Genomic DNA, 26125 nt, shown 5'->3' with positions numbered 1-26125 from the left:
TATGATTTCGTTGCATTCTTGCAAAACGAGGTAGATACAATTATTATGCCCATTTTAGCGATTGGGAAGCTGCAGCTTAGAGAGAGGAAGGGAACTGGCCAAGGCTGCAGAGCCAGGAGGAAGGAGCAGAGCCTGGGGGCCACGCTCCTCCGGGGCTGTCTCACCCTCTGCCACGCACCCCACTTCACACCCAGCCCAAACCCAGCACAGAGCCCACCATGGACCTAGAATTGAAGCGTAAATTACAGCAAGTCAGTCCGCACCTCCAGACACCGTTTCCCTTGGAAGGAGACAGAGAGGCAGAGGCACGGACAAGGACACATAAGACAGAGAAGAGACAGAGCAGAGAGTCTGAAAGAAGTGTGGCCATCTCTCAGGGCAACTCGGACTCATGGTCTCTGGAGCTGGGTTCTCAGAAACACATCATTTCTGACAAAAGAGCAGAGTCAGATGAACACCCCTCCGTGCCAGACTGCATCTCATGGCATTGATGTTGCCAAGGAAACCAGCCCTCAACGGTTCCCGAGAGCTATTTTTCTAAAGAGACGGTGTTGTGTACTTCTTGAAAAGATTATCGGAGATTTATTTCTTATTCTTCCTCCACATGAGTTCCCCCTGGGATTAGAGCCCATCGTAGGGGTGGAGGGGGGGAATAAAGTGATTCACAGCAGCTCCAAGTGGTCTTTCAATTTTCCAGAAAAATGTACATCTCCCTAATATGTTCAAACCTCATTGACTGCTGGGATCACCCCAAGGCCATTCCTGCCTCTCCCCGAGGTGAAGCAATTGTGTCTTCATTGATCTCCCTCCCCCTCTCCCTGGCCTGGACCGTGAGCCCCAGGGCAGTGGCAGCAGCTTCCTGTGCCTGCTTAATCTTTTCATCCAGCACCGGTACTGGGGAGACATCCCAGGGGCATCTGTGAGGGGCAGCCTCAGGCTGTCCCCTCCGCACCTTGATGACGCTGTTCCCACGGCCTGGGAGGACGGCTCTGCGGTGTCTTCTCTCCACCTCCTGATTTCTTCCTGTCAAATGCAATCGATCCTTCAAGGCCCAGGTCTAAGCTCAGTTCCTCCAAGAACCCCAGGCTGGCACCCCACTGTCATGCTCTACCCTCCTGAGAACTCCTGTCCCAGCTCCTCTCCTGCACACCTGATTGTCTGACCTCCCCATAAACTGTGAGCCTCTTGAGAGAGGTTCCCACTGCTGGAGAGCAGATTAAAACATGTGCAAAAGCCACAAACAGATCTTGTGCTACAAACCAAGGCACTGTTTTTATCACCATCTCCTGGTTCCCTTTGGCCCTTTGTCAGCCAGCAGCACCCTGCAAAACCCAGGGCAGCTTTCCCCCGACCAAACCCCCTTTGGCTAAGCTTTTCTAGAACCAATCTCCCACTCCTTGGATATTTGTGGGAGGAGTTAAGCATCCTCTTTTTTTTCTGATGAGAAAATTCCAACTCCGCCAGGAATAGCACACGGCCCCAGGGTCGCTCCTAAAATCAGAAACCTCTGTCCCCGTCCCCTGCCCCTGACGTTCTCCCTTCCTTCCGGTCACACTCCCAGAGCCTGTTCATTCCAGAGAAAAGACAGCTTGGGTTTATTTTTTGAGGCAACGGAGTGGCAAATCCATTTATGACAGAATGTTTGAACATGTGTTCATTAAGTCTTTAGCTGACTTCGTGTAATTGAGAAAAATAGTGGGTGTTTATGCATTGGCCATATGGATGAGGCTGCCTCTGAGAGTGGGAGGCCATCCCACAGCCTGGCCCTGCCTGCCCAGCTCACCAGGCCCTGAACAGAGGCTGCAATCTAAGGCCTTATGGGTGCAGGTGGGGCTGTCTAAGTCCCGTTTGTGCTCAGCTGCCTTTGTGCAGGAGCCGTGCTACCTCTCTCCTCCTTCCCTCCAGCAATGCCTGCATGGCCACCACCCCCAGTGCAGCAATGAGCCTGGGGCATCAGCTTCCAGCTCTTCCCACAGTCAATCTTGACCTCTCCCTCAATGGTCTGCCATCTGAGGTTGAGAAGGGTTGTGAACACAAACTAGAAACTCCCAAGCAAAAGGCAGAGATATGCGGTTACCGCTGGAATGGCACTGTGGTTGAGAAGCTGGTACCCAAATACGTGGGTTGGAATCACGACTCAGCCGCTTCCTAACTTCAGCCTCGTGTGGAGGTGCTGCGCTGCTCTTTCATCTCAAAATAGGGGTGATGATGACACGACGACAGTGATGTCGAGTACGGGGGTACCTACCTCACGGAGCTGGGGGAAGGGTCACAGGAACAAAGACGCTCAAAGCGCTTAGTGCTTGCAATGTAGAAAGGGACTTTTAAATCTTTGCTATCCTTAACATTCACTGCTGATACTGAATTCAGGCTGAGAATAAGCTAGTTCGCTTTTCTAAGTGTGACTTGACTTTCTGAGGCATGAAGCTTGACGGCATTGCTCGGGGTCTTACAGAAGCAGTCGAGGGGGATAAAGTAGTCACACACACATGGGTTTGAATCCCAGCTCATCTGCTGTAGCCCCAGGGCATCTCTCCATCCCTCTGAGCCTCAGTCTCTTCATCTGTCAAATGGGGACCAATAATCTCTACCTGCCTAGGTAATAATAAGCCTTAAATGAGCTCGTTATGAAAAGGGACCACTCATCACCCACCAGCTTCCTCCTTAAGCTGTTGGCCAAATGCATTCTGTCAATGGCACCCTCAGACTCTTCTTGTGCCAATGTCTGTTTCCACATCCGACTCTACCTCCAGACTTCAGGGAGTGAACATGTGTCATTCGTGGCTGAACGCCCCATGCCCAGCACAGCCTGGCCCTCTGCAGGTGCCCATAGGATGAAGGACGTTGGGCTGCAAGACAAGAGCCAGGTGCATCTCTTGGTCCTTGCCTTTGACCTCAGCATCATTTCAGGCCCTGTTGGCTGAGGATGGAGTTCCCTCCACAGCCCAGTTCCAGCCCCAGCCTAACAGGACACTCTGCCCCCAGAGCTCACCCATCCTCGGGGACCCCTGCCCCCAGCATCTTCCCCACCAGGCTCACTGAGCAGAAGATAAAGAAAAATTCAAAAGGAAGGTCAAGACTCTCAGACACATCTATCTTTATTTGTTTCCTGTCAGAAAAGTCCAAGGATTACACCAAAAAATACTTCAGCCTCTGCTACCTACTGACAAAAATACACCACAAAATTATAAAGCGCTCAGCAGTTTTGCTAGGGACAACTTGTTATTCCGCTTTAGGTGACCAATGAATTTACAAGTGACTCGAGGTGACTGAAGGGTGGGGATGGGGAGGGAGGAAAAGTCAGATGATAGCTTTCAGCAGACTAGTTTGAGCTATGCTTGTCTTATTACCCAGCTATTATGTACGATGATTTCAGCATCATAGCAAGCCACACACAACAAAATGCCCTTTAAATGGCCTGTTTGAGCTTCGTGGGGAACCAGTACCACATCTCATATAGCCTTTCCCAGCCAGTTCTGGCTTTGCTGGACCTGGAGCCAACACCACACAGAGGGGGTCTCCCCAAAACGTTTGCTGGAGAGCCGCGTGGGAGCGCCTGAGGTGGGTCCAGGGCCACGGGAGGCCTGGGCAATGTCGGATGCTGCCTCCTGGCTAGGAGCTTCCAGAACCAGACTGTGGAGTTTGGACGGTGCCCCCTGTCAACACAATGGAGTGGCCAAAAGACGGCCACAGGTCTTAGCTTCCTTTAGGAATGATTTGGCTTTGCTGCAGCCCCAATGGAAAGTCTCCCTGGCCGTCACCTGAGGTTCCTGGTTAGGACCCTTCCTGTTCTTCCTAGTGTTATTAGCACTTTGGGAAACAGCAAACAGACACAAATTTTAAACTTGGGTGCTGTGCTTATAGCTTGGCCAAATGTCACATGCCCACGCTGTGTCTTCTTCCTGCAGCCTCTCCTTCCTTCTCTTTCTACCCCTTCTGTCTCCTGGGCAGTACCCAGGTGTAGGGCTAGAAACACAAGAGAAAGACAAGGAAAGTCTGCCCGCTGCTCAGTGTTTGCTTATACCCTACACACCCCTAGGCCACGCAGCGCGGCCCCAGCTCCGGTGCCCATAGAGACAAGTTTGTGCTCACTTTGCAAAACATGCGACGCAGTGGAGGCTTTTCTCTCTGGGTTGTATGCGTCCTGGGCTTACACATGCCAAAATCAGTCCTTCTCTCCAACTCAGCAGTTCCTAACTTCCGGTATTCCTCCCCCGCAGACCGGAGGCCAAGCAAGCAGCCCCGCCTGCATCACTCACAAGTTCTATACCTTCCGCAGCTCACGCTGAAGCTACCATCTCTCGTCTAAGAAGCCCAGGGCATCTGTGCTCTTTACCACCCTTCAGTGTCTTCCAGGTGCAGCCGGTCTAACCCTTTTTTGTTCATTTTCTTTGTTTCTTTCCTCTTCTGTTTTTAAATTTTCCTAACAAATAATAAGCAGTGGCTTTGAAAATATCTTACATGGGAACAGTCAACACGAAACATGCCTTTGTACATGAGCCTGACTCGGGGACGAATCAACCATACCAAAGGACGAAAAGAAATATTGATTCAGACAGCTCCAGTGCAGGAGATTTTCGGTGAGATCCCACCCACCCACCCCCGGCCCCACCCCCGCCCCCATATCCCGGGAGTTCAGCGTTGTCTTGTAACTGGAGCTTGGCTTAGCCCACGGGGGTCCCCCTCTCCGCCCCCGATTCTGGCTGGGGGTGGGCCTCTAATGGCCCTGGGTCTTGGGCGGCTTGGGCTCGTGGATGACGGCGGCTGCCGACAGCCACGGCCCGATGGCCCGGGCAGTGCTCTGCTTGGCCACGCTGTAGTGGCTGATGACCGTGTAGAAGCGGCTTCTGGAACTGGGGTCCTGGGATGAGTAATAAGCATCCAGGGAGGCCGGGATACAGCGCTTGTGCTGGGGAAGAGAGAGACAGAGTCAGGGGTAGCTCAGCGGACTCCTTCCAACCCACCCTGCAACACGGCCCCCCCACCTGGGGGCCACAGGCACGCCAGGCTCTCAGCCAGAGGGCAGGGGATGGTACCTGGCCTGCGCCTGGCCCTCATCAGGCTTTCCCCAGCGTCATCACCATCATCAAAGCTGCCACCTACTTGAAGCCAGAAGAAACTAACCTGATGCTAGGTTGCAGGTTCCCAGAGGTGGAGAGGGGGTAGGAGAAATGGGTGAAGGTGGTCAAAAGGTACAAATTTCCAGTTATAAAATAAATAAGTCCTGGGAATGTAATGCATAGCGTGGTGACTGTAATTAATAATACTGAAAGTTGCATTTTTGAAAGTTGCTAATAGAGTAGATCTTAAAAGTTCTCATCACAAGAAAAAAATTTGCAACTCTACAGGGTGATAGATGTTAACTAGACGTAGAGTGGTGATTATTCTGCAATATATACAAATATTGAATCATTATGTTGTACACCTGAAACTAATATAATGTTATATGCCAATCACACCTCAATAAAAATAAAGAAGAAAGAAAGAAAGAAAGGAAGGAAGGAAGAGAGAGAGAGGGGGAGGGATGGAGGGAGAGAGAGAGGAAGGAAGGAAGGAAGGAGGGAGGGAGGGAGGGAGAGGGAGAGATGGAGGGAGGGAGGGAGAGAGAGAGAGGAAGGAAGGAAGGAAGGAAGAAAGAAAGAAAGAAAGAAAGAAAGAAAGAAAGAAAGAAAGAAAGAAAGAAGGAAGGAAGGAAAGAAAGAAAGAAAGGAAGGAAGGAAGGAAGGAAGGAAGGAAGAAAGAAAGAAAGGAAGGAAGGAAGAAAGGAAGGAAGGAAGGGAAAGAAAGAGAAAGAAGGAAGGATGGAAGGGAGAAAGAGAGAGAGAAAGAAAAGAAAGAAAGAAAGAAAAAGGGAGAGAGAGGGAGGGAGGAAGCTGATGCTGATACTAATTCAAGGTCAACATCCTCTGCTTACTGACTGTGGGGTTACAGTGGACACTGTTGGCAGCTCTTTACCTGGCTGCTTCTCCCATCCCCTAACTGCTTCTCTGGGCCATTGCCTGCAGCCAATCGCTGTGCATTTCGTTCCCTTGATTGGATAGTTGTAACTCTTTTCTCTCATACCAAAAGCCTTGGTTCCTGACAACATTAATATAATTAAATATTTGCATGATCTTACAATACATATCAAATGGTCACAAAACAACCACAATATTATGAGTAATAGTTAGATTACTGAAGGAACTATGGGATTTCTCTGCAGCTCTCTGTGTCCTTAGAATATATTCCACTGAGGGTGTACAGTCAATATACTGCATTCTACAGTCATTTGGAATATTTATTTTCTTGGTAAGTTTATGTTCCCAACTTGATATACAGTTAGATTTTAGCTTGTTTCTAATTTCAGGAATTATTTTTTATTTATTTATTTTTACAAATACATCAAACATTGATACACATCAAGGACGAATGTATAGCAAGAAACATCCAGAGAAGCCTTGCTCCCATGCCTATTCTTTCTGTTCCCTCCCTGCTCACCTGAGTCACCATTTTTCTTAGTGTTTTTAATTTATCCGTCCAGAATTTCTTTCTGAAAATAGAAGTAAATCTCCCTGACCTCCCCTTTTCTCACTCAAACGTAGCACCTTTTTTTCTTCACTATTATCCTGGAGGGTATTCTGTGTCCATGTCTGGAGCTCCCCTCCCGCCCACTCATTTTCACAGTTGTTTGAAATTCCATTGTGCGGATACATCATAGTTTATTCCACTGTCTCCTATTGACAGTTGTTGCCAATCTTTCAGAACGTCAGCTTCTAACAACTAAAAATGTCATCTTAGGAAGTCATGTAGCAGAACCGAAGGACGTGTGTTTTTAAGACAGAACAGTCCCCATTTGACTCCCTCACTTTGAAACATAACATCTGTGATGTCTTAGAAAACTCATAACAAAACGCTCTTAATCTCCATTTCCTCAGATGTAAAATGGGGGCAATAAAACCTATTTTTCAGAATGGGTGGAGAGCTCAACTGAGATACTGCTTATGAAAATGTCTAGGAAGGGGGTGACATATAATGGGTACTCAGTAAATGGTAATTTATAAATATTCGTTTCAGCTCTGAAATGTTACTACCACTAACAATTGTCGAGAGCCCATTCTCCAGCAGGCCCTTTGCTGACCGATTTTACGTAAATTTTCTCCAAAATCCTGTGGGCAGACATTATTGACGCCCATTGCAGGCGAGAAACCTGAGGCTCAGAGGGGCGAGGGGATGCCCGGGGCTCATGCAGCCAGTTCAGTTTTTCAAGGGAAGGAACACGATCAGAGTGAAGGTGATGGAGAAAAGGCCCAGCTGCAGGACTGGGGGAGGCCACCTCAGAAGCTCTGCTCCCTGTCTTCACGTCTCTGCAGGGATAAGAAACCAGCCATCCAACCAGGAAGACTCACACCTAGGCGGAGCGCTCTGGAGACGGAACAGTCTATTCGGAGCAGGAGTGAGCTCTCCCAGATGCAGATGGGCAGTCCGAAGCGAGGGCCATCTGGGAGGAGGCCCTCTACTGCCTACTTGAGACCAAGTCCTTCATGCAAGCCTGAAAACTCCTTGCCAGGCATATATGACTTTTTTTTTCTTGTAATTTTTTATTTCATATCAAAATTGATTGTGAATATACAACTTTTTAGAAAATAATTTTAGATTGCCACCATCAGTTTTGTTTTGGTGTTACTTATACATTTCTTTATACTAACTTTTTAACATATTTCAACGCCTTTATTGAGTGCATAAAGTTTTCTTTTTTATTGAGGTATAGTTGATTTACCATATTTTATAAGTGTCAGGTGTATAATTTCATGAGTCACAATTTCTACATTTATAGTTAGTATAAAATATTGGCTATATTCCCTGTGCTGTACAATATATCATTACAACTTACTTATTTTACACATAGTAGTTTGTACTTTTAAATCCCCTACGCCTCTCTTGCCCCTCCCTACTTCCCTCTCTGCACTGGTAACCACTAGTTTGTTCTCTATATCTGTGAGTCTGTTCCTTTTATGTTATATTTACTAGTTTGATATATTTTTTAGATTCCACATGCAAGTGATATCATACAGTATTTGTCTTTCTCTGTCTGACTTATTTCACGTAGCATAATACCCTCTAAGTCCATCCATGTTGCTGCAAATGGCAAATTTTCATTCTTTTTGTGGCTGAATACTATTCCATTGTATATATGTACCACATCTTCCTTATCCATACATCACTGATGGACACTTAGGTTGCTTCCATATCTTGGCTATTGTAAATAATGCTACTATGGACATTGGGGTGCATGTATCTTTTCAAATTAGTGTTTTCATTTTCTTCGGACACATATTGTATTTTAAACAGTCTATAGGGAGGTTGCCATACCAGAATTTAAATGTCAGTGAAAAGAAGACATTGATAAACCCTTTAATTGAAGCTGACAGTCACCTGGGCCACTCCCCTGCCAGAAGCCCCTTACCTTATAGACAAATCCTTCTGGGCAGCTGTGGTCATAGGTGAAGGCTTTGTAAACCACCAGGAACACAATGCAGGCGAGGAAAGCTAGGGCCAGGCTGACGAGGATGGTGACCTGGAGAAAACAAAACAGAATCCCCCAGCCTCAGCTTGCCTGCCTTCAGTCCACAGGGTGCAGCCTTCGAAACCCAGAGCCGATAGGCAGCCTGGTATGTTAGAAAGAGTAGGGGGTGGCCAAGGGCCCAAAGAACCAGCTCTGTCTCAGCTCTGTCACCAGCTTGGAGCGTGAGCCTGAGCAAACCATCTGCAGTCTTTGGGCCTCGGTGTCCCCTTCTTCCAGAAACTCTCGGAAGCTCCGGCTTGGCCCAGTGTGTGATTTCCACCCCCTCCCCATTTACTTTTCCTGTTAATTCTGGGGGGCAGGGGGATGATCATTAAGCCCTCACGTATGGTGCTCCTGCCTTCCATCACCGCCCTCCCTGCCACTGCTGGATTCCAGTCTCAGACATCAATGCTTAGTCCACCTCCACTTGGAAGTCCAGGACTCACCTGAAGTGCATTCTCAAACCAAACCCCTGCTCCCCTCCCATTCCAAACCTGCTCCACACCCCGCATTTTTATCCATCTCAGGCAATGTCAACCCCACTTTTGCAGTCACTCAGGCCAAAAAGTCTGAAGTCATCTCTGACTCTCTTTTTCTCACATTCTACGTCCTAGCTACCAGCAGAAGCTATCATTTCTGCCTTCCAACACACCCATTATCCAATCACTTCTGACCCCCTAAATCATCTCTTTTGTGGCCAAAGCCATCATCACCTCTCACCTGCAATACTGAAACTGTCTTCTAACTAGGGGCCTCCTCGACCCCTACATGTATTCACACACAGCAACCCGAGAAGTCCATTCAGACTTGAAGTCAAGGCATGTCCCTTCTCTGCTCAGAAGCATCTAATGGTCTCCAAATTGCTCAGAGTGAAAACCCAGCTCCTAACCATTATCAACAAGTAAGCTTTAAAAAAAATACAACACCAAACAAACTGAAGTCACCATCAGGATTTACCAGAAAGGGCTAAGTGGCTAATTTCAGAGGCACCTCCAGGTTTGCACTGGCCCCATCCCACCGCCTGTGTACAAAGTGGTAGGGTAACCCGCATGATGCTGGGCACCTAGTGTTATAAGCAGACATTTATCATGTTATTTTTAAAGCTGGTGGGCTTTTGAGTTAGTTGGCCTAGAAATATGGTAGAATTCCTATCATGGAGAGAAGGCTTATTGGGATTCAGAAGAAAAATAAAATCAACTTTTGGGGGGGGGTGGGCGTCCCTATCCCATCTCCTTCCCACCTCAGGACATGGTTTACAAGGACAGGAGGAGATGAGATTCTACATTACTCCAAACGGAGTCATTTGTTAGCAGCTGTAAATACTGGATGGAAGGAATTTGAGAAGGAAAAGAAGATGGATGTGGGAGACGTCCATCTGAAGCCTATGGGCAGACAATGTCCATGAGAAGTTCCTGTGCATGTGTGTGTGTATGAAGTTTTAGCACGATGTGCTATTGTGATGTAAGAAATATATCTATTTGGTCTTGTTCCCGGTTCCTGGCACAGAGCTAAAACACTTGTAATTTCCTAAGTGATAAGAGCAGGGTAGCAGCATCTTCTGTTGTAATATTTGGTTTTTGTGCCCAGTTCCTGAAATAACTCCGATCCGTAAAGGTGAAAGGAGCAGCTTTTATTATTCATAACAACCCTCTTTCAACTACACCTGTTAATGTTATGTTATATTATGTTATGAGGTGACTTTTGGAAAGCCCCTAAGGATGGGGGCTGGTTGCCAGAGGAACTCACCATTGATTGGAGGGTTGTAACTTAACCGCCTCCCCGACCTCCAGGGAGGGAAGAGGGGTTGGAGATGAAGTTAACCACCCATGGCCAATGCTTTAACGAATCATGAAGCCTCCAGAAAACCCTAATCGAAGGGGCTCAGAAAGCTTCCAGGTTGGTGAACAAGAACACATCCATGCCCCTGAGGGTGGTGTACCCCAAACTCCACTGGGACAGAAACTCCTGTGCTCAGAACCCTTCCAGACCTCACCCCATGTATCTCCTCTCCTGGCTGTCCATGTGTATCCTTTATCATCCTTCATAATGAACCAGTAATAGTAAGTAAAGTGCTCTCCTGAGTTCTGTGAGCCATTCCAGCAAATCATTGAACCTGTGGAGGAGGTTGCAGGAGCCCCCAGTTTATAGTCAGTCAGTCAGAAGTTCAGATGTCAACCTGAGATTTGTGACTGGCATCTGAAGTGGAGGCAGTCTTGTGGGACTGAGCCCTCGACCTGTGGGGTCTGTGCTGACTCAGGACAGTTAATGTCAGAGTTGAGTTAAGTTGTAGGAAATCCAGGCAACCTCCACCAAGAATTGGAAAAGTGCATGGTATGGAAAAAAACCCACACATTTGGTGTCAGAAGTGAGAGTATAGAGAAAAAGTGTTTTTTCCTTTTACAGGGTGACACATAAAATTCAGTTCTAGACTACTGTCCACACAATGTGCTGTCCACCCTCTCCATTCACATCCCAAACCCTCAGCTGCAGCCTGTTGCTCAGCCATCAGTCTCCTCCCCAGGATTAGGGTGGTGACAACATGGGGTGAGATGGTACAGAGGTCAGACTGGAGTCACCCAGCAAGATGTGGAGAGAGATGGAGATGTCAGAGGCCAGAATTTGGAACAAGAGGTGCTCCCAAAGACGCATACCCCCCTTAGAACCTCCAAAGATAGTATTTGATTAGTACAGGGACAAGAGCCACCCAAGACCACTGTTCATTGCTGAGGACCTAAGAACACCCAGTCAGCAGGTGTTTGGAGTATAGATGTAAAGAATTTTAAATGCCCAGTTTTCCCAATAGCCAAAAGGTAGAAATAGCCCAAACATAATCAACTGATGAATGGATAAACGAATTGTGGTCTATCTGTACAATAGAATATTATTCAGCAATAAAAAGGAATGAAGTTCTCGTACAAATGTGGATGGACCTCGAAAACATGCTAAATGAAAGGCCACATACTGTATGATTCCATTTGTACAAAATATCCAGAATAGGTAAATCCATAGAGACAGAGTGCAGACCGGTGGTTGTCAGGGGCTGGGATGCGGGGAATAGGGAATGACTGCTAATGGGGATAGAGTTTCCTTTTGGGGTAATGAAAACATTTTGGAACTAGATCGAGGTGATAGTTGCACCACATTGTGAATGTACTAAATGCCACTGGATTTTTCACTCTACGTTCTCAACTTTATGTTATGTGAATTTTACCTCAACTTTCTAAAAAATGCCCAGAGTTCCGGCTGACTTTGTCAAATGGACCTTAATCTCCTGCTAGCATCCCCTCATCAGAGCTGCCCCCAAGACTGGGACAGACACACTCACAGTCGCCTCCATGGTCGCAGACCTTGAACATGCAAAGGAAAAGTCGAGAGCTGCAGCCCGCCCTGCCACCACCTGATGCAGGATCTGGGGGAACCCGCAGAGAGCTCCCCCTCCAAATGACTCCATACAGCCCCAATCTCTGACTGAGCAGAGAGCCAGGCCTCTTAACTGACTCGGAAGCAGGACAAGACTCCAGCGTGGACGTTCCCAGGCAGGGCTGGACGCTTCCCCTGGTTCCCAGCAGGCTGGTGATGGCGCTGGGAACTGAAGCAGGGCCCAGCAGGCTGGCTGTGAGACAGGTTCCCTTTATGGTGGGTTTTTTTTTTTTTTTTTTGGTGTGTGTGGAGGGACCTCTTTCATTCCTAACAGCCCTGAGTTAACAGCCCCCACCTAGGAGGGGCAGGATCTGATTCACCATAGCACTCCTATGGCTTGACGGGGTGAGCACAGCAAATGTTTCTGAAAAAAGAAAAGAGAGGGAGGGGAGGAGAGAGAGAGGGAGGATCCTAAAGGATTCAGTGCTGATGCCTAGATGGCCACCACCCCAATGGATTCTGATTTATCTGGTCGGGGATGGTGGGTCCAGGACATTCTCCAGGTGATTTTAATGTACAACCAGACATGAGAACCACTACTCCAGTATGACTATGTATGAGGGTTCTCGAGCTTAGAATCACCTGGGCAGGGTTTTAAGCGATCCTGATGCTCTGGCTCCGTCTCAGACCAATTACATCAGAATCCCAAGGCAGTTGCTGTGTGCAGGCAAGTATCGAGAAGAGTGCGGGACACAGACCCCAGGCAGGGTGGCCTATATGACCATCAGGGTCAAGGTCTGATGCTGACTGGGACGCCAGGGGTGCAGCCCACCCCAGGGCATCCTTCCGAGCAAGGCTAACTTCTGCCACGTGTTCCATAGCCCCAGAACGAGGGTGATGGGAGGCCGTTTTAGGCAAAGATAGGTCTGCCTGCCCGCCCTGAATCTTGGTAACTTCTGCAACAACTAGAGGTCGGTCATTCCTTAAGGGCCTGTGGAGGTCAGAGAGTTCAGGGCTGTGAATCGGGCACAAGCCCTCCCTCAAGGCTTCACAGCCCACAGGGCGGGGGAAAGGTGGGCAGGAGGACACAGGCACTTGTAACACAAGGGTGGCACCATGAGTGAGGACATCAGCCCAGAGGGCTGCTGGACCTAACCAGCCTGCGGGTGGGGAGATCAGGGAAGGCCTCCTGTGGGAGGTGACTCCGGAAGTGACTTCAGGGAAGAATGCCAAGATAGGGGAGGAAGAAGGTTCTGAGCGGGGAAGTCACACCTGCCACAGTGCAGAAGCTGGGGCTGTTCTGGAAACATCATATGGTTTGTCATGGCTGGTCCGGAGGATGCAAGTGAGGGAGAGACAGGCCTGGGGCAATGGGTAGGTAGGAAGAGAATAGATAAGGAAGGACCAAGCTAAAACTTGGGCTTTATATCCAGGGTGGCAGAGAGCCCCTAAAGGTTTTAAGCAGGGGGATGACAGGATTAGAATCACGTTTTGGAAAGATGGTATGGTGGGGGCAGGGAGGAGGGAGGTGGACATGGAAGCAGGTTTGCAGGGGCAACGCTGGAGGCAGGGAGGCTGATACACCAGGACATATGCCCTAAATAGGCCAGACCTGGGGCTGTAGGGGTGGAAGGGCTTGAGAAGGCCTGGGGGGTGAGCAGAGTGATATGAAAAGGAAGGAGGAAGGGGCTGACTCCCGGGAGGAAGGAGGAAGTTTGAGCTGGGTCTGGATTTCTATTCTTAATGACCGAGTCTGTGTTGGCTATTGGCTGGGGTGGGATGGGGAGACCGAGGTTTCTGATTGGTTCCAGGGTGAGATTTTTCCTGAAGGCGGGTCTCCGTGGGGCATCCTGAAGCTGGCCTCTCCCTTTCCGACGGATTAGATTCTTGGAAGTCAGAGGTCCTAGCGCTTGGTCCCTGCAGCAAAGCTCCCGGTGTGGCAGGGGAGCCTGAGAGGACCCGGGAGGGCAGTCCCCGCTTCCCTCATAGAGCACCTCTGAATGTGAAAGCCAGCAGCGCATCAATATTGCTTGACTCAGTTTATATAACCTCGTTGCTTGGAAACATTCTAAAGCCCTTGGCTTTACCTCCTGAATGTAACAGCCTGGGATTAGAAATAAACAAGTTCTCGATGCTGATTTGAGTGTTTCCTTAGAGATTTGGTCCTCCCTGCTCCCCGTCTCCCTGCTCTTCCCTTCATTCACTCAGCACATGTTTATTAAGGGGCCCTCTGTGAGCCAGATGCTGCCACACAGCAATCGGGAGCTTACGGCAGGGGGAGGGTCAGACGCCGAACTAGCAAATCACCAAATAAATAACTTCAAAACAAGACCTGAGCAGGATCTGGAACAGCGAATAGGAGGAGAGCCTCGGATATGGTGGGCAGGGGTGGGAGAAGCAGCCCCACACAAGAAGACCCTGGGCCAGAGCCACCTAGACTGAGGCGCAGCCCCAAACCCCTAAAAAGAAGAGGAGCTCAGGGTCTCAGTGGACCTGGAAGAAGCGGTCTGACTGAGATGGGAGGAGGGGCACGGGGGAAAGAGTGCTGAGCTGAGGCTCTATAGGCCTTTGGAGACTGAGATCACCCCTGTCCTGCCCAGGAGAGGAGCTTCCTCCAGCTTCCATCCAGTGCTTTCCAGGTAATGTCCTGCTCAGCCTGGCCTCTCTCTGCCACCCTCCAGCCTCTTAGGCCACCGCTCCCTGGCTCACAGTTTCCCCTCCAGCCACCCCCCACCCCCAGGCTGCTGAGGGCTCCTGCTGTCATGCTTATCCGTGCCTTGCCCAGCCCTGGAACACACCATCCCCACTACTGTGTCCTTCCTCATCAACCTCCTGGTCCAGCCCTGGGACCCCTTTCCTGAACACCTGATCCTGCCCTGCTCTGTACCTGGGGCCTGCTTGGGCTGCCCTGATGGAACCCACCATGTCGTCCTTACCTCCTCATACCTCTGAACCCTCCCTCTGCTGGGAATGCATTGGGCAACCAGCAATCTCATCCTTTCCTCTGTACCCAGCACCATGACTCCCATGGAGGGGGGGACCCGTAAACATTTCCTGAACTGAAATGCTGAATTGACTTAAGACCTGGAGGATGAACACACCCATATACACATGCACACACACCCATGCACACACACACATGCACACCCCTTCTCCCCACATACACACACGCAGACACTCAACCTGGTCCAAACCACATCACGTGGGAGGGGGTGGGGCACTGAAACATCTGTAATTCTCCAGCTCTTAGTCTCAACCCCTTCCACCACCCACCCATACACATGCTCAAAATAAAGTACCTTAACCTTGAAAAAACTCAGGGTTTGGGTTAGAATCAGCTAAGACCTGCCCAAGATCTCTCCTCCAGCTTTTGAGCATAGGTCAGGGAGAGAACAGAGGAAGAACTGAAAACAGAGTGTGCAGCCAGGGGCTCTGCAGAAGGTGTACTGAAATGGCAGTCATCGTGACCGCCCTGTGAGCCACACCTCCATATAGTGATAATAGCAGCAGTAGTGGTAGTCACAGTAACAAAAGATGGTAAGAGTTATTGGGAGCTTACTGTATACTAGTATCACCACCATCATATGAAGAAAGTAGAATTCTTAACCCCAATTTGCTGATGGAGAAACTGAGGCTCTGAGAGGTTAGGTGACTTGCTTTGGGTCCCACATGTAGTAAAAGATAAGTATGAACAATGCTTCGAGGTACTTCAAGGGCACCTTGAACTCACCATGCCAGAACCAGCCTGCTGTCTTCCCCTCAGCTGTGGTGGGAAGCAGCTCTGCCCACTCGCCTCTGGAGCTTGCCCTCCTGCAGCCAACCCTGCCATCCCTCCCACTTCTCTCCCCAGCCCCACCCCAGTCAGCCACCAGTTCCCGGAGCTTCTGCCTCTGGTGTGGTTTGCTCATTTCTCTCCACCATCTTCATCATAACTTCCCTGGGTAGGACCACCATCACCTCACCCCTGCATGCAGCAGTCTCCCTGCTGCTCCCCTGGCCTCCAGCCTCCCGGCTTCTAGACCAGCCTAGACTTTCTAACGAGCCAACCTGAGCATGCTGCTTCCCTGGTGAATGAGCCGTCACACCTACAGGGTCAAGTCTGAACTCCTTACAGAGCAGACAAGGCCCTTCCTGATGGAAACTCGATTTGCCTCTTCGGCCCCAACCCCTCCCCCCGCTGCCTGACTGCACCCTCATTCCCCCACCTCTGAGCTCCGGCACCTGCTGGCGCCTCTGCCCGGAACGCCAGCTTCCCCTCCCAAGGCCATCAAGCTCCCGCTCATCCCAGACCCAGGTCAAGTTTCTTCTCTTCCCCAAAGTCTTCAGGTGGTATCTAGCCACTGCCCTGTCTGCTCACTGCTCCTGAGACACTCTTCCCAGAGCACTCTAATTAACCACCACCTGTATGCCTCCCCTCCTGGGAGGCAGTGTGGAATAATACGACACACTTCCACTTACTAAGCACTGCTTGTGTGCCAGGCACTCTTCTCAGCACTGGACGTGGATTTATTCTCTTTTTTTAACATCTTAATTGGAGTATAATTGCTTTACAATGGTGTGTTAGTTCCTGCTTTATAACAAAGTGAATCAGCATACATATACATATATCCCCATATCTCCTCCCTCTTACATCTCCCTCCCACCCTCCCTATCCCACCCCTCTAGGTGGTCACAAAGCACCGAGCTGATCTCCCTGTGCTATGCGGCTGCTTCCCACTAGCTATCTATTTTACATTTGGTAGTGTATATATGTCCATGCCACTCTCTCACTTCGTCCCAGTTTACCCTTCCCCCTCCCCGTGTCCTCAAGTCCATTCTCTAATAGGTCTGCGTCTTTATTCCTGTCCTGCCCCTAGGTTCTTCATGACCATTTTTTTTTTTTTAGATTCCATATATATGTGTTAGCACACGGTATTTGTTTTTCTCTTTCTGACTTACTTCACTCTGTATGACAGACTCTAGGTCCATCCACCTCACTACAAATAACTCAATTTCATTTCTTTTTATGGCTGAGTAATATTCCATTGTATACGTGTGCCACATCTTCTTTATCCATTCACATGGATTTATTCTTACAACAGCCCTATGAGATGGTACATTTTCACTTTTTAGGCTAAGGCACAGAGAGGTTACATAATTTTCTCAAGGTCACACAGCTAATTAAGTAATACAGTCAGGAGTCTAACTCTCTAAAGTATGGCCTGGGCTCGTAGCCTATGCTATACTTCTCGTAAGGCATTTATTCACTAAATATTAAGCACTTACATGTGCCAGAGATAGTTCTACACACCAGGCGTACAGTGCTGAGGAACACAGTGAGGTTCCTGCTCTCGTAAAGTTTACCTTTAACTGTTTCGACAAGTGTCCACTTCTGCAAAGGGGAGTAATAGCAGTATCTGCCCCTCAGAGTTCTGAGGATTAAATCAGATAATGGATGGGAAGCCCTATAGTGCGTTGAATGGTGGCCTCTCAAAAGATATGTCCACGTCTTAATCACCAGAACCTGTAAATATGATCTTATTTGGAAAAGAGGTCTGTGTAGATGTAATTAAGCTAAGGTTCTTGAGATGAAATCATCCCTGGATTGTGCAGGTGAGTCCTAAATCCAAGGACAAGTCCCGTTACGTGAAACACACAGAGGGAGACAAACACACAGAGAGAAGAGAAGGGCATGTGAATAGGGAGGCAGAGATTGGAGTGATGCAGCCACAAGCCAAGGGACACCTGGAGCTACCAGAAGCTAGAAGAGGCAAGCATAGATCCTTCTCTAGCCTTCAGAGGGAGCATGGCCTTGCCAACACCTTGATTTTGAATTTCTGATCTTCAGAACTGTGAAAGGATGAATTTCTGTTGCATTAATCCAGTGTGTGGTCATTGGCTGTGGCAGCCCCAGGGTGCTTTCCCACAGTGTCTGGCATATGTGCTATAGATGTGCACTCCTCCGTCTCTCCATATCATCTGCCATGCTTCTCAGCAGGTACTTCAAAGGCTCCAACCACTGAGGAAGACTGCCATTTCTCAACATGTATTTCTCTTGTATACCTTTTCAGCCCTTTTTTCCTTGGAGAACTCCTAGTCATGCTTCAAAGCCCAACTCACAACATCTCACCTCCTCTGGGAAGCCTTCCCTTGCCAATGTGTGTTCTCACCACACTTTTTTTCCCTTCACCACTTAGCACTCAGCCCCCTGTATCACAACTATCCATTCTATTGTGTGTTTGCCTCTGTGGTCCCAGCTCATGACCTGGCACAGAGCAGAACGTACATCCCCTATTCCCTACCCCCACACCTCTTTCTTCATTTTTGGCACAAAACACTACCAAGAGTGAATTTTAGGGCCCCTTTTAACTGTTCCACACCTGACAGGGTAACTGGATAAAATCATTGCATTGGGTCATCTGAAGTAGTCTGTATGATGCTGGGAAATGATTAGTTTTGCCCCTGAAGCAATCTCCTTGTCTGCCTGCTATGCCCTAAAAGACGGGAAGCTTTTCTCTGATGGCTGGGTGAACTAGACCTTCATTCTAGTCAACGTCCATGCAGTTCTCTGCAGTAGCTGTGGCCCCATCCCTTACAAGGTTCCCATTCTGCTTCTGCCTCTGATGAGCTGTGTGACCTTCAGCAAGATGCTTCACCTCTCTGAGCTCCCGTTTCCTCTTCTGTTAAATGGAAACAAAAATCCCACCCCGGGCTTCCCTGGTGGCGCAGTGGTTGAGAATCTGCCTGCCAATGCAGGGGACACAGGTTCAAGCCCTGGTCTGGGAGGATCCCACATGCCACGGAGCAACTGGGTCCGTGAGCCAGAACTACTGAGCCTGCGCGTCTGGAGCCTGTGCTCCACAGCAGGAGAGGCCGCGATAGTGAGAGGCCCGCGCACCGCAATGAAGAGTGGCCCCCACTTGCCACAACTAGAGAAAGCCCTCGCACAGAAACGAAGACCCAACACAGCCAAAAATAAATAAAATAAATATAAAGGGAACGTTTTAAAAAAAAAAAAAAAAAAAAAAAAAAAGAATGCAAAGCCTCAGAACCTACCCGCTCCAACTGAGGAAAAAAAAAAAAAAAAAAATCCCACCCCACAAGATTGGTGTGGTGATTAAATGAGATGATGTCTGTAAGTTATCCAGTGTTGTCCTGGCCCCTGGGTTTAACCACTAATAGCAGTCACTTATTGACTGTAATAGTGCACTGGTACAGTGTCAAGTGCTTTGCATGTAATATCTCCTTTAATCCTCATGATAGCCCTATAAGCCTAAGTATTACCCCCATTTTACAGTCCCCCCCACCCCCGTGCACACTAAGGCACAGAATAACTTGTCTGAGCTCACGTGGTTATTGAAGTAGCAGAGCCTGACTGGAACTCTGGAATATCTGATTCTGAAGCCCTCAGTCCTAAACACTACCTTAACAGACTTTCGGATAAATATTCCTCAGTCCTGCTGCTGCGTTTGCTTGCAATAGTGCAATGAAGCAAGGCGATGTGTACTGTAAACTTATTCTAGGAGGATGTGTCACCGCAGACATGAAACCCCAGGAGTTAGGAAGAGAGAGGAGAAAAACAAAAACCCTCCCACTGGGGCTTCCCTGGTGGCGCGGTGGTTGAGAATCTGCCTGCCAATGCAGGGGACATGGGTTCAAGCCCTGGTCTGGGAAGATCCCACATGCCGCGGAGCAACTGGGCCCCGTGAGCCACAATTACTGAGCCTGCGCGTCTGGAGCCTGTGCTCCGCAACGAGAGAGGCCGCGATAGTGAGAGGCCTGCGCACCGCGATGAAGAGTGGCCCCCGCTTGCCGCAGCTGGAGAAAGCCCTCACACAGAAACCAAGACCCAACACAGCCATAAATAAATAAATAAATTTAAAAAACAAAACAAAACAAAAAAAAAAACCCTCCCACTGTCTGCCAAGCCAGGGTGCTGATCTAGGACCCTCATTATGCCAGGAAACATGAACTTCATTAACATTCACGTACTGCAGCATCTCGGCACCACGATACCGAATAAACCGTCCTTCTTTATGAAGAATGCAAACCCTGGAAATCTCAAAGCAATAGAACCACTCATAACAGGGAAATTAAACTTTGTGGAGAGATAAAAACAGAGCTGCCCAACAGACATTCATCTTTTGTATGTGACAGCTGGAACCTCCAGAGACAGAATTAGACCACCCAGCGCCCTGATCCTGGCTCTGCCTCAAAGATCCTGACGATAGGGCTTGAGAGGAAAGTGCGAGGGAATCACAGAATCCATAAATTCTGCCCAAATGACACCCTGGTTTCCCTGGCCCTCTCCCTAGCACCAAGTAATGAATAGAGTCGAGTCTTTGGAGCCAGATTGTCGGTCTGAAAGCCCAGCTGTGTCACTTATTACTATATTCCTGGGCAAGTTGATTGCCCTTTGTAATCCTCTGCTTACTTCTCTCCACCGGCTGTTGTGAGGCAGAATGTGCTAGTGTCTGAAGCCCTCAAGCAAAGGCCTGGCCCAAAGTAATGACCTTAGTTAGCATCCAGGGGGAGCACACACACATTACATCATTTTGTGTCCTCACGATTCTATGGGGAAGGTACTATCCATGTGCCCATTTTACAGATGGTCTATCAGAGGCACATGGAAAGACTTTACCTATATGAGGTGAGAACTGAGTATTTGAACTCAGGTCTGTCTAACTCAGAAGTCCAGCTGCCTAACCATATGCTATATTGCCAATAAATCTATAACTATGTTAGAGTTTATTTTTATTAAAAATGTATTGTACCATTATAAGAACAATATCGGAAATCCAAGAGGAGAAACACCCATTACAATTCCGCCACCATCTCCAGTCCATTTTTACACGCTTGTTATTTGTTCCTATCCACGTGCCTCCCTGCATAAATCTTGATTCCTTTTGCTCCTTCCCATTTCACCCATTTGTGCCCCATCCAACTTTCTCTGATCACATAGACCATCGTCACCAGCCTAGTCTGAGTCACCCCAGAAGAAGAGAGGCCTCAACTTCACCATCTGCAAAGTGGCTCCAAATCATGACACTGATCTACACAAAACTGTCATGAAGTACAACCAAGATGAATACTGCAAACAGCAGATTGCCATGTAAAGGCAAAAATGATAAGCTAATGCTTCTTGTTGCCATCACTGTTATCGTTATAATTGTACAACATTAGAGCTGAGTTTGGTTCAGTTATTTCCTCAGCACGAGGACCTTCAGCTGTTACACTGTGTTACCATCACCTGTGACCTGTCCTCCCAGACTAACTAACAGCCGCCCCTCAAGGGCAGGGAAGTGCCCTCTGTCTTTGGGCTTCTGAGGGCCAGAGGGTCCTACCGTTTAAAGGATTTGCTGGTGATTCATGTTGATTGGGGAGAAAAGCACCTCTGCCATGGGCCATCTCCTCCCTAGTCTCTGCTGCTTCTCACTCCCAATCCATCGTCCCTGCTGGCCACCATTGGGATCTTCCTATATTAAATTACCCCTCTGAACCTTTCACGGTAGGGCTGAAGATCCCACGTGAGCCTGCTTTGGGGCAGATTTTGTGTCCTGATACAGTGGGTCCAGGATCTCACTGAGCATCAGAGCCCTGATGCATCAAATAAAGGCGATCGATCAGATGCAGAGCCCTGGACCCTGCACCCAGAGATCCGGGTTCCCTTGGTCAGCCCAACACTCACAGGTCAGCATTTCCACACAAGTCCAGGAGGTTTGGATGCCAGTGACCTGGAAACTGTAGTTAGATCACGATGAGGGCCAAAATGCTTTGGCTTCTGAAGAGAAGAAAGCAAGGAGCCCACATCCCTGATGGTCAGATACTCAGCATTTTACATAGATGATCTCACTCAGTCCTACCCTGTGTCCCATAAAGTGGGCACTGCGCATATTCCTGTTTCTCAGATGATGAAACTGAGGATTGCAGAGGTTGCATAATTGTCAGGATTTTCCAGGCCATCAGTGGTGGAGCAAGTCCCAGAAGCCAGGTCTGTCTGGATCCAAAACATATTTTCTTCCCTCAACACTGCACTGTCTTCATCCTCTGGCCCCCACTTACCTGTCCAACAGCACCAATTGCTTCGGCCCTCGGAGCCCTCACACACACACAGAGAAATGCACTGAGACACACACCAACACATGCAGACACACATATGCAGTTATACACACACAGACTCACACGCAGACACACAGAGACACACACAGACACACACAAACACACAGACATATATAGACACACACAGAGACACATGCACAAAATACACACAATAACAAAGACACACAGACACAACAAACACACACGGATTCACATAGATAGACATATCACACAGGCACACACAGACCTATGCAGACACACACGCACATACACACACACAGTACAGTCTTAGTTCCTGAAAGTTCTAGGCTCTCTGCTGCTGGCATGCCTTTCCACTGTCTTCCCCTGGAGGGTGTCACCCCCACACAACAGGCAGCCTTCGCAGATCTCTCCCTCAGGAGTGAGGTCTCTCTGGGTTCCCCCTCGCTCCATCCTCGCCACCGTCATGTGTTGCTCTGTGTCATCAAGACTTCTAGACCTGTCAGCACGCCCTACTGCACCGTGAGCTTCTCAAGGGCAAGGAGTGTACCTCACTGACCTCCTGCCCAGCTCTCAGCTGGGGCTCAGCACCAAGAGCACATGTGTGAGCTTCGAAGGCCTCACATCCATTTGCTTCAGCCAGCCCAGAGCCAGGACCCAGCGCACGGCAGGTGGTCTCCTGCCCCAGATGGTCGGCTACACGCGTCCCGGCCACACTCAGAGGTGCACCGCTGCCTCACCGCATCCCAGCCGAGCCTTGTCTAGATGCAGCCTGCATCTGCATCTCCATGGAAACACCAACCCTGCAGCCCAAATAGCCTGTTCCATTAAGCTACTTTCATTTCTCAATCCCCTTTCTTGGCAGAAGAATTGATAAAAAAAAAAAAAAAATTCAGGTCAGCAAAATTGGTTTGGAAAATTAGAAATCATCTTCTCCAAGTTCCAATGTGTAGCACGGCTAGGCATGCCAGCGGGGGGTTCTGAGCCAGATAAGCTACTCCACGTCTTCCTATAATTCCTGCAAGGCTGAGAACGAATGCCTGCCAATAACACAGCGGCACACGCAGCAGGATCGCCTCTGGACAGAGGGTGGCCACCTTTGGGGGAGGCAGCGTTCCTGCCTCTCCTCAATTTCTGCCTCAGAAACTACTCAGGAGTAGTAGTTTCTGCTACTTTTGTCCATGAGGAGGAAGGACTCTCTATCCAACCTTCTACCTCCTCACGCCTCCCGCCCTACACACATGCACCCACACAGACACAGACACACACTCCCTACCTGGAGTGTTTTCACAGAAAAGAGTTAACACAGCGGACCTGACACAGCTGCCCTTGGAAGAGTCTGCTTGGGAGGCTGAGCCCTGGCTGGCGTCCTGGAACTTGGATATCAGGAGGGCTCCCACGATTCCCAGAACTAGTAAAAGGGGCTCACCGTGCCTAAACTGTGCAAACAATGTGGTTTAGGCTGAACACCTGCCTTCCTTCTGGAGTCCGGAGCTTGGGTACGTGCTAGGCAGCGGGTACCAGCCCCCAGCAGAAACCTTGGGCACTGAGTCTCTAATGAGTTCCCTGGTCCACCACTCTCCATGCAGGTACTCACAACTCACAACTCGTTTCTTGGGGAAGTGAGCGTGTCCCATGTGACTGCACTAGAAGAGGCCTCTGCAAGCTCCTGCCTGCTTTCCTCTGGAGGTCGCCCCCTGCACCTTTTACCTTCGCTGCCTCTGCTTTGTACCCTTCCGCTGTAATAAAGCATAGCCAAGGCTACAGCTACACCCTGAGTCCTGTGAGTCTTTCTTGTGAATCATCGACCTGGGGGTGGCCTCAGAGACCTCCAACACAACTCCCCTTGCTGTCCCCTTTTTGGTTTCCCGTGAAGGAGAGACACCGTGAATCTTATGTTTCAGAGCCTGGCAGCAATGGCTGTGCTATACTATGGATCCTGTGCCTTAAAGGCAGCACCAGGTTCTAGCTGTGAACTCTTCCCTTCCTGCCCCCAGAGCCCAAGCCCCACGAACACCTCTTCTCTGACTCCTTGCCTCATGGGTCAGGATGGCTGTGAAGTTCTCACTCTTCCTACATGGAAGAAGCCTGGGCCATCTCTTTCTCGTCCATCCCTCCCCTCCCCTGCAGCATCTTGACCCAGGTTATCGCTAGGTGCACCTGATATTAGGAATTAGGAGCAGACACTCTCTCTCCTACCTTTCACCTCAATTTTCCCTCCAGTGATGATGAGTACCCATCAGTATGAGATCTCTTCCTGGGGTGAGGGTGGAAAAAACAGGGTGAGAAGCTAGAGAACCACTTAGGCCTCCCATCCTGAGCCTCATGCCCAGCTGTGCTCATGGGAGAAGCTGCCTCTTGGGTTATTGGGTGCCCACCAGGTGAATAAGGCAGTTCTTCATCTGCCATTTGGGGTCCATCCTTATGTACAGACCTCCTTGGCAGGGAGCCTCAGAAGGAAACAGCGGAAGGATTCTGGCACCAAAATCTCTTCCCAGCCCTTGTCAATCTACAGCTGTGGGTATGTAGGCTGAACCCTCAGCTACTTGGCCCTGTCAAGGGCTCACCATTCTCACCTTCAAGCAGCACCTAGAAGTTGAATTTACCCTCCAAGCCCAAATGTTCTCAGACATGCATGTGTCTCTGTGGCCTCAGATGGAAAATTTTCCATCAGTCTGTTCTGTTTCAAGAAAGAGAGAAAAATGGGGTGGTGGCCAGAGCCTTGGTTTGGAAGCCAGACAGGCCCATGTTTGGATTCTAACCCCAGCACCTCCTGGTTCTCTTATTACATTTCCTGGGCCTCAGTTTTCTCATCTGGAAATTGGGATCCTAATAACTATGTTGAAGCCCCGATGTAAAGATGAAATGAGATCGCTATGTGAAAACACAGAGGGCAACACCTGGCACAGAGCTGGTGGCCAGAGATGTTCGTCCCAAGGATCTGGAAAGAATGAACACGCCTCAGGATCTAAAACCATGTGCCCTCTGCCTGTCCCATAGTTCCGTGCTTTGAGTGATTTCTTTTTTCATGCCAAACAGATGGCATTCACTCAATGCTAATGAATTCATTCTCCTATTTTGGACACATCAGACTCACGCACATAGCTGTGAATGGGAAATAACCAGAGGGGCCAAAACAATGACCCATGGTGTTTTTGTTGATTTGTTTGGACTAATCAGAAGAAAAGAAACCGTTTCCTTTGGGTTTTATGAAATATTGGGACGAGGCTGCAGACGGCCATCACTACTAACCAGAGCCAGTCTGGAGCCAGTGCAGACTCTGAGAACATACATGCTGTCCATTGGCAGCTCCACCACTACTATCTGTGTGACTTCAGACAAGTTCTGTGACATCTCTAAGGCTCAGTTTCTTCATCTATGAAATGGGAGTTACGATGATCCCTAGCTCCCAGAGGCTTTGAAAGGCAACATGAGGTCATACGGATCACCTGCCTGGCTTTGGTCTGAAGCAGTGTTCAGTAAGTGCCTTCTAAGTGAATGTATCAGAATGATTTCTGTTGAGATGTTATCTCTTGGGTAGAAAAGCAAACGCTGGAATGGCAGGTCAGGTCTGGAGGGTGAGTATCCGTTCTGTTTACTGCCCATATTCTGTTTCATTCCTCACTTGGGGTCAATTCCTGAAGAAGCAGTTGGCTTTGCTTATGGTTTTGCTTTATTTCTTATTGAAAACTTTTAAAACCCATCCTATAAGGTAGGTCTTATCATTTTTCCTGTTTTATAAATGAAGAATGTGTAAGACCCAAAGAAGTTAAGTCACTTGCCTAAGTAAGTTCAAATAATGAGTGGAGAAGAAGCTGAACTCAGGTGTGAACCCCAAGGTTGTGTGTACATCCGCTTCCTCTGGAATGGCTGCTACCAGAGTGGCTGTTTGGAATACGAAGGTTCTCTCCATCCCAAATCAAAAAGATTATGTTTGGTCAGACTCTTTGGTCAGCTCCCCATGGAAGCCCCCCAAAAGCCATTAAAGAAGCCCATTCTCTAGGGCCCCGGTGAATCCCGCTGAGGTAATTGCCTTTTGAAAGGAAAGGGAAAATGAAACATCTGTGGCCTCAAACTTTATATGAGCAATAATTCAAGAGTCTCTTTCAGAACCCAGAAAGGGCAACTCCCAATGGAAGGAGGAGCGGTACAGAAGTGTGATCCGGC

At 48.9% G+C, this 26125-nt stretch overlaps 1 protein-coding gene across 1 annotated transcript in view; it reads right to left on the bottom strand.

The window, feature by feature from the left end:
- Positions 1–4632: 4632 nt before the first annotated feature.
- NSG2 (neuronal vesicle trafficking associated 2) overlaps positions 4633–26125 on the bottom strand; it is a 59368-nt gene continuing 37875 nt past the window's right edge. Inside the window, exons 4-5 of the mRNA XM_007190322.2 lie at positions 8444–8554; positions 4633–4909 (exon numbers count right to left, since the gene is read on the bottom strand). Coding sequence (XP_007190384.1) covers positions 4718–4909; positions 8444–8554 — 303 coding nt within the window. The 3' untranslated portion in view covers positions 4633–4717. The remainder of the gene's footprint in view (positions 4910–8443; positions 8555–26125) is intronic.

The sequence above is a fragment of the Balaenoptera acutorostrata genome, chromosome 2 (assembly GCF_949987535.1).
Source record: "Balaenoptera acutorostrata chromosome 2, mBalAcu1.1, whole genome shotgun sequence".
Classification (NCBI taxonomy): domain Eukaryota; kingdom Metazoa; phylum Chordata; class Mammalia; order Artiodactyla; family Balaenopteridae; genus Balaenoptera; species Balaenoptera acutorostrata.
This window is presented reverse-complemented; position numbering and strand designations above follow the sequence as displayed.